At 47.7% G+C, this 13,005-nt stretch overlaps 1 protein-coding gene across 1 annotated transcript in view; it reads right to left on the bottom strand.

Annotated features, from left to right (window-relative positions):
- Positions 1-987: 987 nt before the first annotated feature.
- Positions 988-13,005, bottom strand: part of TSPAN5 (tetraspanin 5) — a 170,914-nt gene continuing 158,896 nt past the window's right edge. The window contains exons 4-8 of the mRNA XM_059665069.1: positions 11,269-11,439; positions 8,804-8,929; positions 7,137-7,184; positions 6,926-7,042; positions 988-3,094 (exon numbers count right to left, since the gene is read on the bottom strand). Coding sequence (XP_059521052.1) covers positions 3,029-3,094; positions 6,926-7,042; positions 7,137-7,184; positions 8,804-8,929; positions 11,269-11,439 — 528 coding nt within the window. The 3' untranslated portion in view covers positions 988-3,028. The remainder of the gene's footprint in view (positions 3,095-6,925; positions 7,043-7,136; positions 7,185-8,803; positions 8,930-11,268; positions 11,440-13,005) is intronic.

Raw genomic sequence — 13,005 nt, 5'->3', positions numbered from 1 at the left:
GCAAGAATGACAAACAGCCTCCTGTACATAAGATGATCTCCAGCACAGCGAAGTAAACTCAAGAAATGGGGACTGGTGACCCCCCATTACCACAGATACACTCCCCTAAAGTCAAAGTAACATTTGTGGTCTCAAGTATCCAGGGATATGAGGCAAACATTTCCCAAAGCAGTCCTGACACAGGGTGGGGGTCTGAAAATACTGTGTGAACCTTAAAATGTTGTTTTCATTTAATCTATGAAGAAAATCCCTGACAGTTCTGAAGACAGAAGTCTCCTTCTGTGGTGATAACTCAAAATAAAAGTTAAGTCAGCATTTCTCCTAGGGGCTAAAATTCCTGCTCTAAGGGACTACTAGAAATTATTTTCTTAGAAAAAGGTTGTGAATATTATCAACATTTACCTAGGCCCATGTGAGTCCTAATCCTCACTGTGCATTAAATTTTCAATGGGACTTTCTTAAACATATAGGCTCTCTGGAAAAAATAAATAAAAAATATATAGGCTCTGGCTCCCCCACCACAGAACTGCTAGGGGCAAGGCCTGATGATCTGCACGCCACGTGGTCTCTGGGAGGTCTGTGAGCAGCAATGGCCTTAGGAACAGAGATTCCTACACACTCTGCTCTGTCCGTCTCCCATTAGCCGGCAGTACCAAGAGACCTTTCCCTACCAATCACAAGATGTTCCCTGTCCCTTCCCCCGAGAGAACCAGACCAGAGCGGGGTTCTCAAATTGTGCTCTCAAAACACATGGCAACAGCGTCGCCAGCAAACCATCACCGCGAACCAGTCAGAACAGCACCTTCTCAACCTCCCCTCCCCAGAAGGACTAAATCGGGAATTCAGTCTGGGAAGAGGCAGACACAGCCATCTGGGTTTCCACAAGCCATCGGGGATTCTGACGCGGCTGCTGAGGTTTGGGAACCACCGCATCCGAGACTTTTGCAATTTCAAGAGAGAAGCAATGAAGACAGACATAATCCCACGCAAGGTAGAACCAAGTTTATTAATGACAGCCTTTATTACAACCACTCTCAAGTGTAAAAAATAAAGGGTGGTTCCTTAAAATTTAAAACTCACTTGGACTTCTGTTTGGCCTTTCACTGGATGTGCCGAAGGGGGGAATCTTGCCCGGTTCTGAATCAACTGGTCAGAGGGAGTTCCCTGGAGGATGAGGTAATGAACAGGAAGGACAAGCGTGCCAACCGGAGAGCTGACGCCATGTTGGAATGACATCACAGGACAACCATGGTGGGGCCGAGAGGAGATAAAATCCTCTTACAGCTGGAGCACGGGATGGACATCGCTAACGATATAGACACACACACACACATGCAGAGTCAGCCACACCCAACCCCGGAGACCAGGTACTGTCAACTGCAGTCCTCACTCAGAGCAGACCCACCCGTGCACCGGCCGCAGCGATGCACCAGGGGGCGGGCACAGAAAGCCTTGCTCAAGTTCACAAAGTACCTCGCAGCTGCCCAGCGATGCGTTGGAGAACGTGTCATCACCGTGAAACACGCCTGTGGTTTTCCCAGCGCTCCACAGACTATACCTGCTCCCGGGGAGAGTGACATCCCGGTAGATGAGGTTGGATTAAAATCTGGGGGCAAAACGGGTCCCTCCCTCCTGGAGGCGGGCCAGGGTGGGTGGCAGCACCTGGAGGTGGTTTTCGTCTCAGACTCAGAACACCTGCCCGCCAACGTCCCCCCTCGGAGTATGTGTGCTTTGTCGCCATCCTGATGGTTAGCCTGCACTATGAGAACAGAGAGAGCTCTGCCCACGCACTCTTCTCTTTAAAAAAATAAAACTAAAACCAGAAGAGGGAAAAACCCCACTAGAAGCTTTCTGATGTGTCAGCGTTGTTTTGGAAAGGGGTTCACTTCCATTCCAGGAGAGGGGGGGCAGGACGCAGCAGAGACCATGGCGACCCGTATGGCTGAGCGATTGCTGAGTCCATGGAAGCATCTCGCGGGCCCAGCTGGCCCCTTCCCAGCCAGGCGGGACCGCCACCCCTCTCAGGGCGTGAACCCACCCAGTGCTGACCACACCACACCACACCTATCAATGTTGTCGGAGAGATGGCGGGAGGATGGAATGGTGGATTCAGATTCACAGGTCATGCGGGGAGATTACACACACAAAATTAATATTCGAGCTTGTAAGGAAACACTTAAAAATTTAACAGAAACGGCAGCTTTTGGGGAGTCTAAAACAAAAAAAGGCAAGAAAAAAAAAAGCCAAAGCCGCAGAGTTTCTGAAGAATCCGACACCTACTTGAGTGGCTGGGGTGAGGGTGTATCCAACTAATACCTCGTCATGAGCCTCATTTTCTCCTTGGATGTCACAGGTAAATAAAGTGCAGGCCCCTTAAAAAAAGATCTGTCCTGCTGAATTCCAGCCTCACGGGGTGCTCCCAGGGTCTGCTCAGTGCACGCGAAATACACAACTTCTCTCATCAGGAGGCCCCATGTGCCAGCTCGTCACTTGCTGAACTCGATCTCAAAATCCGACCCCAAGGACAAGTTGCTTTCTCCCTGGGACGTGAGTTGTCGCAGTTCCTTGCGATGTCCAGTGAAGGGACGCCAGTGGCCCAGCCCTCACAGGGCAGGGGCTGGGTTTCAGGAAAGATCACATCTTCAGGCCACGGCGTGAGGAAGGGCAATGCTGCCTCTCCCAGCCCTCCAATCGCTCCCGTGGAGAACAAGGCTTTCCCCACACATTCAAGTACATACGGGTTCCCCACCCTCCCGTTTCCTCTTTTTTTGGTTAAGGATCCAACCATCCATAAATTCATGGCTACAGTAGAGATTCACGGCGCAACGACTTGCATACTGGTTATTGTTTCTTTAATTCTGTCAGTAAGCAGCATTTCTCAGCTTCACCCCCCAGAACAAGTTCTTGGCAGCTCCGGGATTGCAGGATGCCTCTGTGACGGCTCTGTGCGACGTGGACGCGGTCAGGCCGCTGGAGGGTGCGGGAGGCTGGGTGTCCAGTGTTCGGTGGCGGTGGCAGGCGCTCCACTCTACCAGCTGGCCCTGACAGCTTCGATGTCGCTCACCAGGTTCTGGGCCAGGCATATCCCAAAAATCTGAGAAAGGAAGAAAAAGAGTCAAACAGTGAAACTCTGAACATCATTAGGCTTTTCCTTGGCCAATGAATCCTATTTCTCTTTTTCTTTTTTAAATATATTTTTATGGATTTCAGAGAGAGGAAGGGAGAAGGACAGGGAAATAGAAACACTAATGATGAGAGAGAATCATTGATCAGCTGCCTCTTGCACGCCCCCTGCTGGAGATCGAGCCCACAACCTGGGCATGTGCCCTGACTGGGAATCAAACCTCGACCTTCTGGTTCATGGGTCAATACTCAACCACTAAGCCACGCTGGCCGGGCTGAATCTGATTTTCCTTATCTTTGATCTTTTAAATTGATATGTAATTCATATACTGTAAAATCCATTCCTTTAAAGTGCATAATTCAGTGGTTTTTTGTGTACTCACAGGGATATGCAACTATGACCACTATCTGTTTCCCATACATTTTATCACCCCAGAAAGAAACTGTACCCGTTAGCAGTCATTCCCATGCCCCCCATCTCCACAGTCCTGCCAACCACTAATCTACTTCCTTTGAATTTGCTCATTCTGGACATATATAAATGGAATCATATAACATCTGGCCTTTTGTGTCAGTCCACTTTCACATAGCAAAGTGTATTCAAGGTCCATGTTGTAGCATGTACCAGTAGTCAATCCTTTTGATGGTTTGAGTAATATTCCATTATATGGATAAAACATATTTTGTTTTTCCATTCAGCAGGTGATGGGCATCTGCAGTGTTTCCTTTTTCGGGCTCTTATGCATAATATCACTATGAACATCTGTATATACGTTTTTGGGTGAACACATGTTTTTAATTCTCTGGGGTACATACCTCAGAATAGAATTGCGGGGTCATATGGTAATTGTAATTTTCTGAGGAATTGCCAATTGTTTCCCGTAGAGGCCGCATCATTTTCATTCCCTTCAGTGATGTGTGAGGGTTCCAATTTCTTCACATTCTCGACAACTCGTTATTATCTTCCTTTATCATTACAGTTCACCCCTGAGCAACATGGGGGTTATGGGTGCTGTAATCCCATGCAGTTGAAAAATCCGCACATAACTAGTCAGTTTTCTGCATACTCAGATTCCCAACCTCAGTCAGTTGAACTACATAGATCAACTGAACTGTGGTCAGTTAAAAAAAAAATGTGCTTATGAGTGGACCCACACAGCCGAGACCCATGTTGTTCGAGGGTCAACTGTATGTCCATCCTGCTGTGTGAAGTGGTAGGTATCTCACTGTGGTTTTTATTTGAATTTCCCTAACAATTAATGGTGGCGTTCTATCTGCTCACTTGCTTACTAGCCATTTGTATCTTCTCTGGAGACATGGCTATTCAAATTCTTTGCCCATCTTTAAATTGGGTTTGACTTTTTAACTGTTGTTTTTTGTACAGTCCAGATACTTGATCCTTACCAGATATAATGATTTGCAAATATTTCCTTCCATTTTGTGGGTTGTCATTTCATGTTCTTAGTATTTTTAGCACAGTTTTTAATTTTGACAAAGTCCAATTGGTCTATTTCTTTGGTTGCTTGTGCTTGTGTTGTCATGTCTAAGAAAACCACCTACTCCTGGGTCACAAAGAGCTACACCTATCCTTTCTCCTACACCTTTACTTTCTCCTGAGAGTTTTATAGTTTTAGCTCTTATATTTTGGTCTTTGGTTAATTTTCATGTATGGTGTGAGGTAGGAGTTCAAATTTATTCTTTTGCATATAGATAATTAGTTGGTCCAGCACCATTTAGTGAAAAGACTATTTTTGCCGCAGTGAACGGTCTTGGTTCCCTTGTCAAAAATCTACTGACCATCGATGCGTGGGTTTACTTCTGGACTTTCTATTCTGTTCCACTGATCTATATGCCAACCTTATGCCAGGAGGCACTATCGTGATGCCTGCACCTTTGAAGTAAGTCTGGAATTGGGAAGTGTGAATTCTCCAAATTTGTTCTTTTTCAAGTTTGTTTTGCTTTTCTGGGTCTCTTACATTTCCATATGAATTTTAGGATCAACTTGTCCATTTTTTTATTATTTTTTTATTGCTTAAAGTATTACAAAGGGTATTACATATGTGTCCTTATTTTTTTCCCCACCCTTGACAATCCCCTGGCCTCCCCTACCCCCCAGTGTCTTATGTCCATTGGTTATGCTTATATGCATGCATACAAGTCCTTCAGTTGATCTCTTAACCCCCTCCCTCCTGCCCCCCAACCCTCCCCGGCCTTCCCACTGCAGTTTGACAATCTGTTTGAGGCAGCTCTGCCTCTGTATCTATTATTGTTCAAAAGTTTATAATGGTCCCTATTATCCATGAATGAGTGAGAGCATGTGGTATTTTTCCTTCATTGACTGGCTTATTTCACTTAGCATAATGCTCTCTAGTTCCATCCATGCCATTGCAAATGGTAAGAGTTCCTTCTTTTTTACAGCAGCATAGTATTCCATCGTGTAGATGTACCACAGTTTTCTAATCCATTCATCTACTGATGGGCACTTAGGCTGTTTCCAGATCTTAGCTATGGTGAATTGTGCTGCTATGAACATAGGGGTGCATATATCCTTTCTGATTGGTGTTTCTGGTTTCTTAGGATATATTCCTAGAAGTGGGATCACAGGGTCAAATGGGAGTTCCATTTTCAGTTTTTTGAGGAAACTCCATACTGTCTTCTGTAGTGGCTGCACCAGTCTGCATTCCCACCAGCAGTGCACGAGTGTTCCTTTTTCTCCACATCCTCTCCAGCACTTGTCGTTTGTTGATGATAGCCAGTCTGACAGGTGTGAGATGGTACCTCATTGTTGTTTTGATTTGCATCTCTTGGATGATTAGTGACTTTGAGCATGTTTTCATATGTCTCTTGGCTTTCTGGATGTCCTCTTTTGAAAGGTGTCTATTTAGGTCCTTTGCCCATTTTTTGATTGGATTGTTTATCTTCCTTTTGTTAAGTTGTATGAGTTCCCTATAAATTTTGGAGATTAGGCCCTTATCAGATATGACATTGGCAAATATGTTTTCCCACGCAGTGGGTTTTCTCGTTGTTTTGTTGATTGTTTCTTTTGCTGTGCAGAAGCTTTTTATTTTGATGTAGTCCCATTTGTTCATTTTCTCTTTAGTTTAACTTGTCCATTTTTGAAAAAAACACAAAAAAAATAAAAAAGGCAGTTTGAATTCAGAGATTGCACTGAGTCTGTAGATGGATTTGAGGCGTACTGCCACATTAGCGATAGTAAGCCTGTCAGTCCGTGAGTATGGGAAGGCTTTCCGTTATTTACGTCTTCTTTCATTTCTTTCAACACCACGCCGCATTTGGGCTCAAAGAAAAGTATCACGTCTCCACCGGATGAAAAAGCTCGCACTTGGGACTGCCCAGGAGGAAAGGTGGGCACTCCTTTCCCTCACTAGCACTCTGGGAAGGTGGGCCAGAGGCCGAATGGGACACAGCATGTTTGTAAAAATCCAAAAAAACCTTAACCTCACCACTTGGATCCGTTTTTGACCATTCCTGTCTGCCCAGCTAGCACACACAGAATTAATTATTGAGCCCATGGAAATGCACTGACCCCATCAATGTCTCCGTCTTCAAAAGGAAAAAAAAAAAAAAAAACAGTTTCCTAATGTATTTTAGGATAGAGTTGCATCTAAAATCAGAGCTTTAATAAAATACCACAGAATTTGGGTCTGTTTCCCAGCCCCTCCAATTGTGTCTTAAATACTTAAATACTGGGCCGTTAAGGCGATCCGGCAAAGTGCCCAGCCTGGTGAGGGTTCTCCCGGGCATCGCTTCCCGTGACGTCCAGGAAGGGGCCCGGCCTCACCTGCAGCAACGCAATGCCTATGAACACGCCGGCCACGATGGTCAAATTGTCCTGCAGCCACTTCTCAAACTGGGGCACGCAGCCTTTCGTGTAGATTACGATCTGCTGGTCGACCTCCTTCACAGGGAAGAAGAGAACACAGCGTCAGCACGCAAGTCCCAAGGCTCCTCCAACACCCCGTGCGCCAAGCGACAAGATGGTACCCACTTACTGGTTTCTGCCTGGCATCGTAGCCACACTGAGTGTTGATGACATCTTCCTGGTGGGGAAAGAAAACAGGACAGTGGCAGTCACGCCGGTTAGAAGCCCGCGGAGGGATCAGCAGAAGATGCCCACTCAGGGTAATACGATGTGCATCGGGCACGCAGATGGACCGGGCGCCTCGGTAAGCACTCTGATATGCTACCCCATGTCGTTATTTTAACAATCCCCAGAAATAGGTATTAAAATATGCCCTTTTCCAAATGAGGAAAACAGAAGCTCAGGAAATACCAGGAAGGAGGGCAAGCCCATCTGTGGGAGGTGCAGGATTCAGAGCTGACAGCTTCAATACGTTTATGGTGTTTAGGGAACTGGAGACAGATAAAAACCATGCTGAATGGGCATCATGACTGGCTTCATTTTTGCTCTCTTTGGTGGTGGTAGGGGGAGAAGGACTTCTACTTTTTAATATGTATATTTCTATGTTATTTAGATGAGTTTTCAATGAGAATACGTGACTTCATTAAAAACAGAACAACACCCTAGTCACGTATCACATGGACACATGTTCTGACATCTGACAGCCCTGATCAGAAATGCAGATTCCCCTCTTTTAGGCTTGTTTTTTTTTTTTTTGTTTTTTTTTTCCCCTCTGCAGGGGGTGGGTGGAAATTGTTAGCTTGGCATTTATGGAATGAGATACCTCTACCCAGAGGATCTGTCGCTGAAAGGGGAGACATAATGCCTTCTGTGAACTTCGGAGTTTGTCTGACGGAATGTTAACACAGGGCAGAACGGGAGACAGAGCAGCTGGCATCGGCCGGCCAGGGCGAGGCTGCCTGAGCGGGCACCCTGGGCTCTGCCGGGCACTCTTGCCTTTGGGCCTCCTCAGAGGAAAGGGAGAAACCAGCCAGTGGGGAAGGTTGGCTGTCCTGGCGAGATCCCAGAGCAGCGAGCACAGGCCTTCCTGATTCTCAGTCTCTTCAGACCAAGAGTAACAACCCAGGCTGACCCCCACCAGGGGCGATGGGCGATGGGCAGGCTGCAGGGAACTTCTGCTTCCCCACCCCAAGGCCACGCCCCTTGTGAAGAGCTGCACACCCTCTACCTTCCAGGGGGAAATGGCCATGAACTCATCAGTGCCCACTCGAATCTGCATGATGGGGGCAAGGGCAGCTCTGAGGGTGCACGCTTGGGGACAGGCCACAAATGAATCTGGGCAGCTATGCTCTTCCCACATAGCATTCTTGTCTCAAACACTCTATTCCAATGTGTCCCCCACAACTAAGTCGGGAAGAAGAGGGTTACCAACCGCAACCCAATGAGAGAGCTCCCAAGTGAGCCTATAAAGAAGGAACAATGCCAACATTTGCTGGCGATGTGACCTTGGGTAGGGACTTAAAACCCAGGGGCCTCGATTTCACCTAAAAAGGGAAGATAATGTTGGTATCTGCTGGCAGGAATGTTCCAGACTTCAATGAGCCAAGGCACACAAAGGCTCAGAACAGGAGCGATGATCACTCCTACTGGGAAGAACTGAGCCCTACAGGCCCTGCAGGAGCGACAATCAGGACGACGCAGGCAAGAGGTTTCCAGAAGAACACCACCCCTCTGCCCATCCTACACACCGTCCCGGGTGATGCGGGAGCAGGCGGGCCATGTGCTGCCCCCACTTACCGCGGGATCTTTAGTACAGCAGGAGAATGGCACACCGCACCTCTCCCGACTTGCATTGGAATCTGTGCAATTGAAGTAAATATTTAGGTTCCAATCATCAGCTCCAAAAGCCCCACAGCACTGCCACTAGAGCAAACAGGAGAGAATTAGAACACCTCCACCTGGAGGCCACCAGGCGCTGCACCCACACCCGCCCAACGGCCCACACCCCTTCCTGCCGGCTCCCTCCCTCCCTCCCTCCGTCTCAGAATTTATTTTTAGACCAGACTGAACCTACGTAGCCTCCATCAAAGCCTCCAAAATAACGCAGGCAGAAGGTTTGTAAGGATGCGTGGGCATGTGATTTGGAAGGTTGATGAGACCCATGGTGTTAGGTGGTGGTGGTGGTGGTGGGGGGGGGACAGGAGTTGATAGCAGGGCTCCCTTAGAACAGGGTGGGTTTAGTTTGAGTGCATGTGGGAACATTCTAGAAGGATAAGACACTAAACAGCAGTGTCCAAAGGAGACGACTGGGGCTGTGGGTGGGATATCGAGAGATTTCCTTTTTTACAATTTTGATATCTACACCTTAGTGGTTTTTTAAAAATCTGTTTTATTGCTGTATCACTAACATACAATAAACTGCACATAAAGTGTACAATTTGATCATTTTTGACGTATGTATACATCATGAAACCATCACCACAATCAAAATCCTGAACACACCCATTACTCCCCCGCCACCCCCAAAGTCTTAGAGGCTGACTTCTCATTACATATCGGTTAGTACTCGGAATCTGTTTAAACAAGAGCAGGTATTTACATTTTCAAAAAATTACTTAAGAATGCAATCGTCTAATTAAAATGCAATCATGTTAAATTCCGTGGGTCTTACGAGGGGCCTGACACAGAGGCTGGTCCCATTGTCTCCCGCCCCCCTCCCCCCCCACGCCCTGCCCTGTGGACTAGCGCCACGTCTCCCAGTTAAATAAACATCCAGCTGGGACCACTGGACGGCTTTCAGGACCAGCATCTACGTCAGAACATTCAACTTCACGACAGAAAAAGAAAAATCACATGAAACAAGAGTGTTTCCCCGAAAAGCAGACAGCATTTCAAGAGAACGTGTATACGCGTGTGCGCCCGCCTCATCGGGTTCTCTGAGGGCTTGAGTTGCGCCTCCCAGCGTTGGCTGCACAGCACCATCAGATCTGTCATGCAAACGAGGCAGCAATAATACTTGGCAAGGCGTGAGCCTGCATCCACTATGACCTAACGAAACAGTGAAGTCTGCTGAGGAGATGAAAGGGGGCTTAATTTCACACCCAAGTACAGCTCACTCCAGGGCAGTTCTTGCTGCCACGGAACAAAATCAACACAACTTGCTCTGCTCTGAGTGCCTGATGTATGTGGGGGTGTGGGGGTGTGGGGGTGGGGGTGTGGGGGTGTGGGTATGGGGGTGTGGGGGTTGCCCCCAGGACAAGTGTTGATATAGCCCTCTCCTCCCTTTACCAAAGGGACCCCAGCTCCTCCTGCCATGTGCATTAACATCATGGACACCACGGTCCAGGTCTGCGCAGCTTATCTGATTTTTTCCGATTTTTTAAGTATCTGCAAATAAGCACCTGTCGGTTTGTAGGACCACAACACCCGAAGCCCATTATGAAACCACCAAGCACATCTTCCTCGAGCGTCACAGAGTCTCCATGAGTTAAACTGTAGCTTTTATTGTTTCCACGTTCCTGATGGGGACACAGGCCAAGGTCCTATTACCCCTAAGTCGCTTAGCTGATCAGGTCTGGGCACCAGATCTGTATCTTCTGAGCCCTGTTCATAGGCCATTTTGCATTCTGAGTGGAACAGAGATTTTGCTGCTTTGTTTGCCTTGCAGGGGCCGCCACAGAAATATGTTCAGAAACCGGGTGGGAGGGGCTCTTTGCACAGGTTCTCCACTCGGTAGAAGCCACCAGGGGGTGAAACTTGGTCGACTTTCGGTTTCACCCGCGCGTGCTATAATAATACTGAATGGGTTACGTCAGGGAATTTTGAACAAACACCCTACTGATGAGGGAGGATATTATTCTGAGCTGTGAAGTGTGGAGGATGACTAGAAATGGGCAAGGAACAAGACAGCATCCATATTTAACGCCAAATAAAACGTTAAACCTATAGCAAAGCAATCTTCTTCAAACGTCGGCAGCAAAGGGCAACTGTGATTAGCGCCTTGTTGCTCAAGAGTTTCCTTCTTTGTTCCTCTTGGCAGGCATGAAGATTAAGTAGAAACAGGACATTTCCATGTAGAGCACAAATCGTGCAGGTCACAGAACAAGTCAGCAAAGAATAAACAGACAAGCAAACAACCCAAAAGCCACGCAGACCAGTCAGAGGGGCGTCCCAGCTGGCGGACGCGGAGCCAGGAGGATGCTCTCTGGGGCCATCCTTCCCAGAAGGCTTTCAACTTGAAAAGAAACCAAATTTAAACTTACATATTCCTGGGTGAAGTCTATGAGGTTTTGCAAATCAATGTCATCCCTGTATGCTCTGATGTTGTTGTTTATAAAGAAATACAGCTGGTCTTTGATCCAGTCTTTGAAAACAAATGCCAGGACGCCGGCAGTGAGCTCCAGGAAGAAAATGATGCCCAGGAACACAGAAAACTAAGGCAGAAGACACAGAGATGGAGGACAGTTACACCGGCTATTGTGGTCATATACAGTTCAGTGGTGCCTTCTAGGAAGGTCTGTGATTACACTGGGTTGGTACACACGTCCAAAGCAGATAACCTTCCGTTTCTTAAGATTCATTAATAAAATATTACACTCCAAGAAAGGACTTTAAAAAAAATCATTTCATAATCACATTGTGGGGCTCTGGTGGCTCCATTTGGCAATTAACCAACAAAGCTCATAAGCAAACACAGAAAATAGGAGTTTCTCATTAGAGTCACATTAAGGCTTAAGGAATTTCTCCTGATTAACATGCTGCCTGCCAGGCGCTGAACAACGCTGCCCCCCCCCCCCCCCCAGTAAGCTTTTGCAACACTGAGAAAGAAACTGCCCCCATGTTCCCATGTTTTAGGATCACCTGTCATTTGTTACTGTGGCCTGGGTCCTGTATGGAGATATTCCTTTTATGGATTCAGACACCGCTCTAATCCCCCTTCGCACCTGCTCCCCAGGGCACAACGGCACACACGTGCATCTCAGATGAAGAGGACAGGGGGAAGTGGGGGGCAACTGTGACATGAAAATAATTTCCCATCGAGAAAATAAAACGAAACCACTTCCCCTGGTGAAGCACCAGCCTCGGAATATTTTAAATAACATCGAGACGCCGCCGCAGGGAGGCTCCTGGCTCACGCAGATGAGCGGAGTGTAAGAAGGCAGGCGAGAGACCACGGGCAACGCGGGAACGGCCCATGGACTGAGAAAATTCCCTTCCGTCTAGCACACTCAGCAGAGCCTCACCTGAGTCATATCACCTACCGTCACACCCCCGGTTCTTTCCGCTTCCTCCGGCCTCCACATTCTTACCCTTTTCCATTTTAATTTGTTCAAAGAGTTTCTGAGAAATGAGGCTGTGAAGGAGCAGCGTATAAACTGCAAGCAAACTTCTGGTGACGAGGACAGGAAGGCGACCCTGGGCCACCCCTGTCAGCAGAGCTCCGGAGGCTGCAGGACAGGGGGCGCGGAGGCAGAGGGGCCAAAGCTGCTGCTGTTCTCCATCCCGCAGGAGCCCTCGGGCGGCCAACCGGGAGCACACGGCGTGGGGGCGGCACAGAGGCAACGACACAGCTACGTACCATTTACCGAGACCAGGAACGGCCCTGGCCTGTGTGGCTCAGTGCTTGGAGCCTTGGCCCGAGCCCTCAAGGGTCTTGGGTTCCATTCCCAGTCAAGGGCACGTACCTGGGTTTCGGATTCGATCCTAGGCCCAGTGATCGGGGCTTGTGCGGGAGGCAACCAATAGATGTATCTGTCTCACACAGATGTTTCTCTCTCTCTCTCTCTCTCTCTCTCTCTCTCTCTCCCCCCCCCACCTCCTCCTTTTTACTCTCTCTAAAAAAAATCAATAGAAAAAATATCCTCTGGTGAAGATTAACAAAAACCAACCAACCAACCAACCAACCAAACAAAAAGACTAAAAATGTGTACTCATTCAGCAAACATCTGCTGAATGACCTGGAACAGGTCAGGCCCTGAGCTGGGTGTGCTTTGCAGAAG

The sequence above is a fragment of the Myotis daubentonii genome, chromosome 1 (genome assembly GCF_963259705.1).
Source record: "Myotis daubentonii chromosome 1, mMyoDau2.1, whole genome shotgun sequence".
NCBI classification, from domain to species: domain Eukaryota; kingdom Metazoa; phylum Chordata; class Mammalia; order Chiroptera; family Vespertilionidae; genus Myotis; species Myotis daubentonii.
This window is presented reverse-complemented; position numbering and strand designations above follow the sequence as displayed.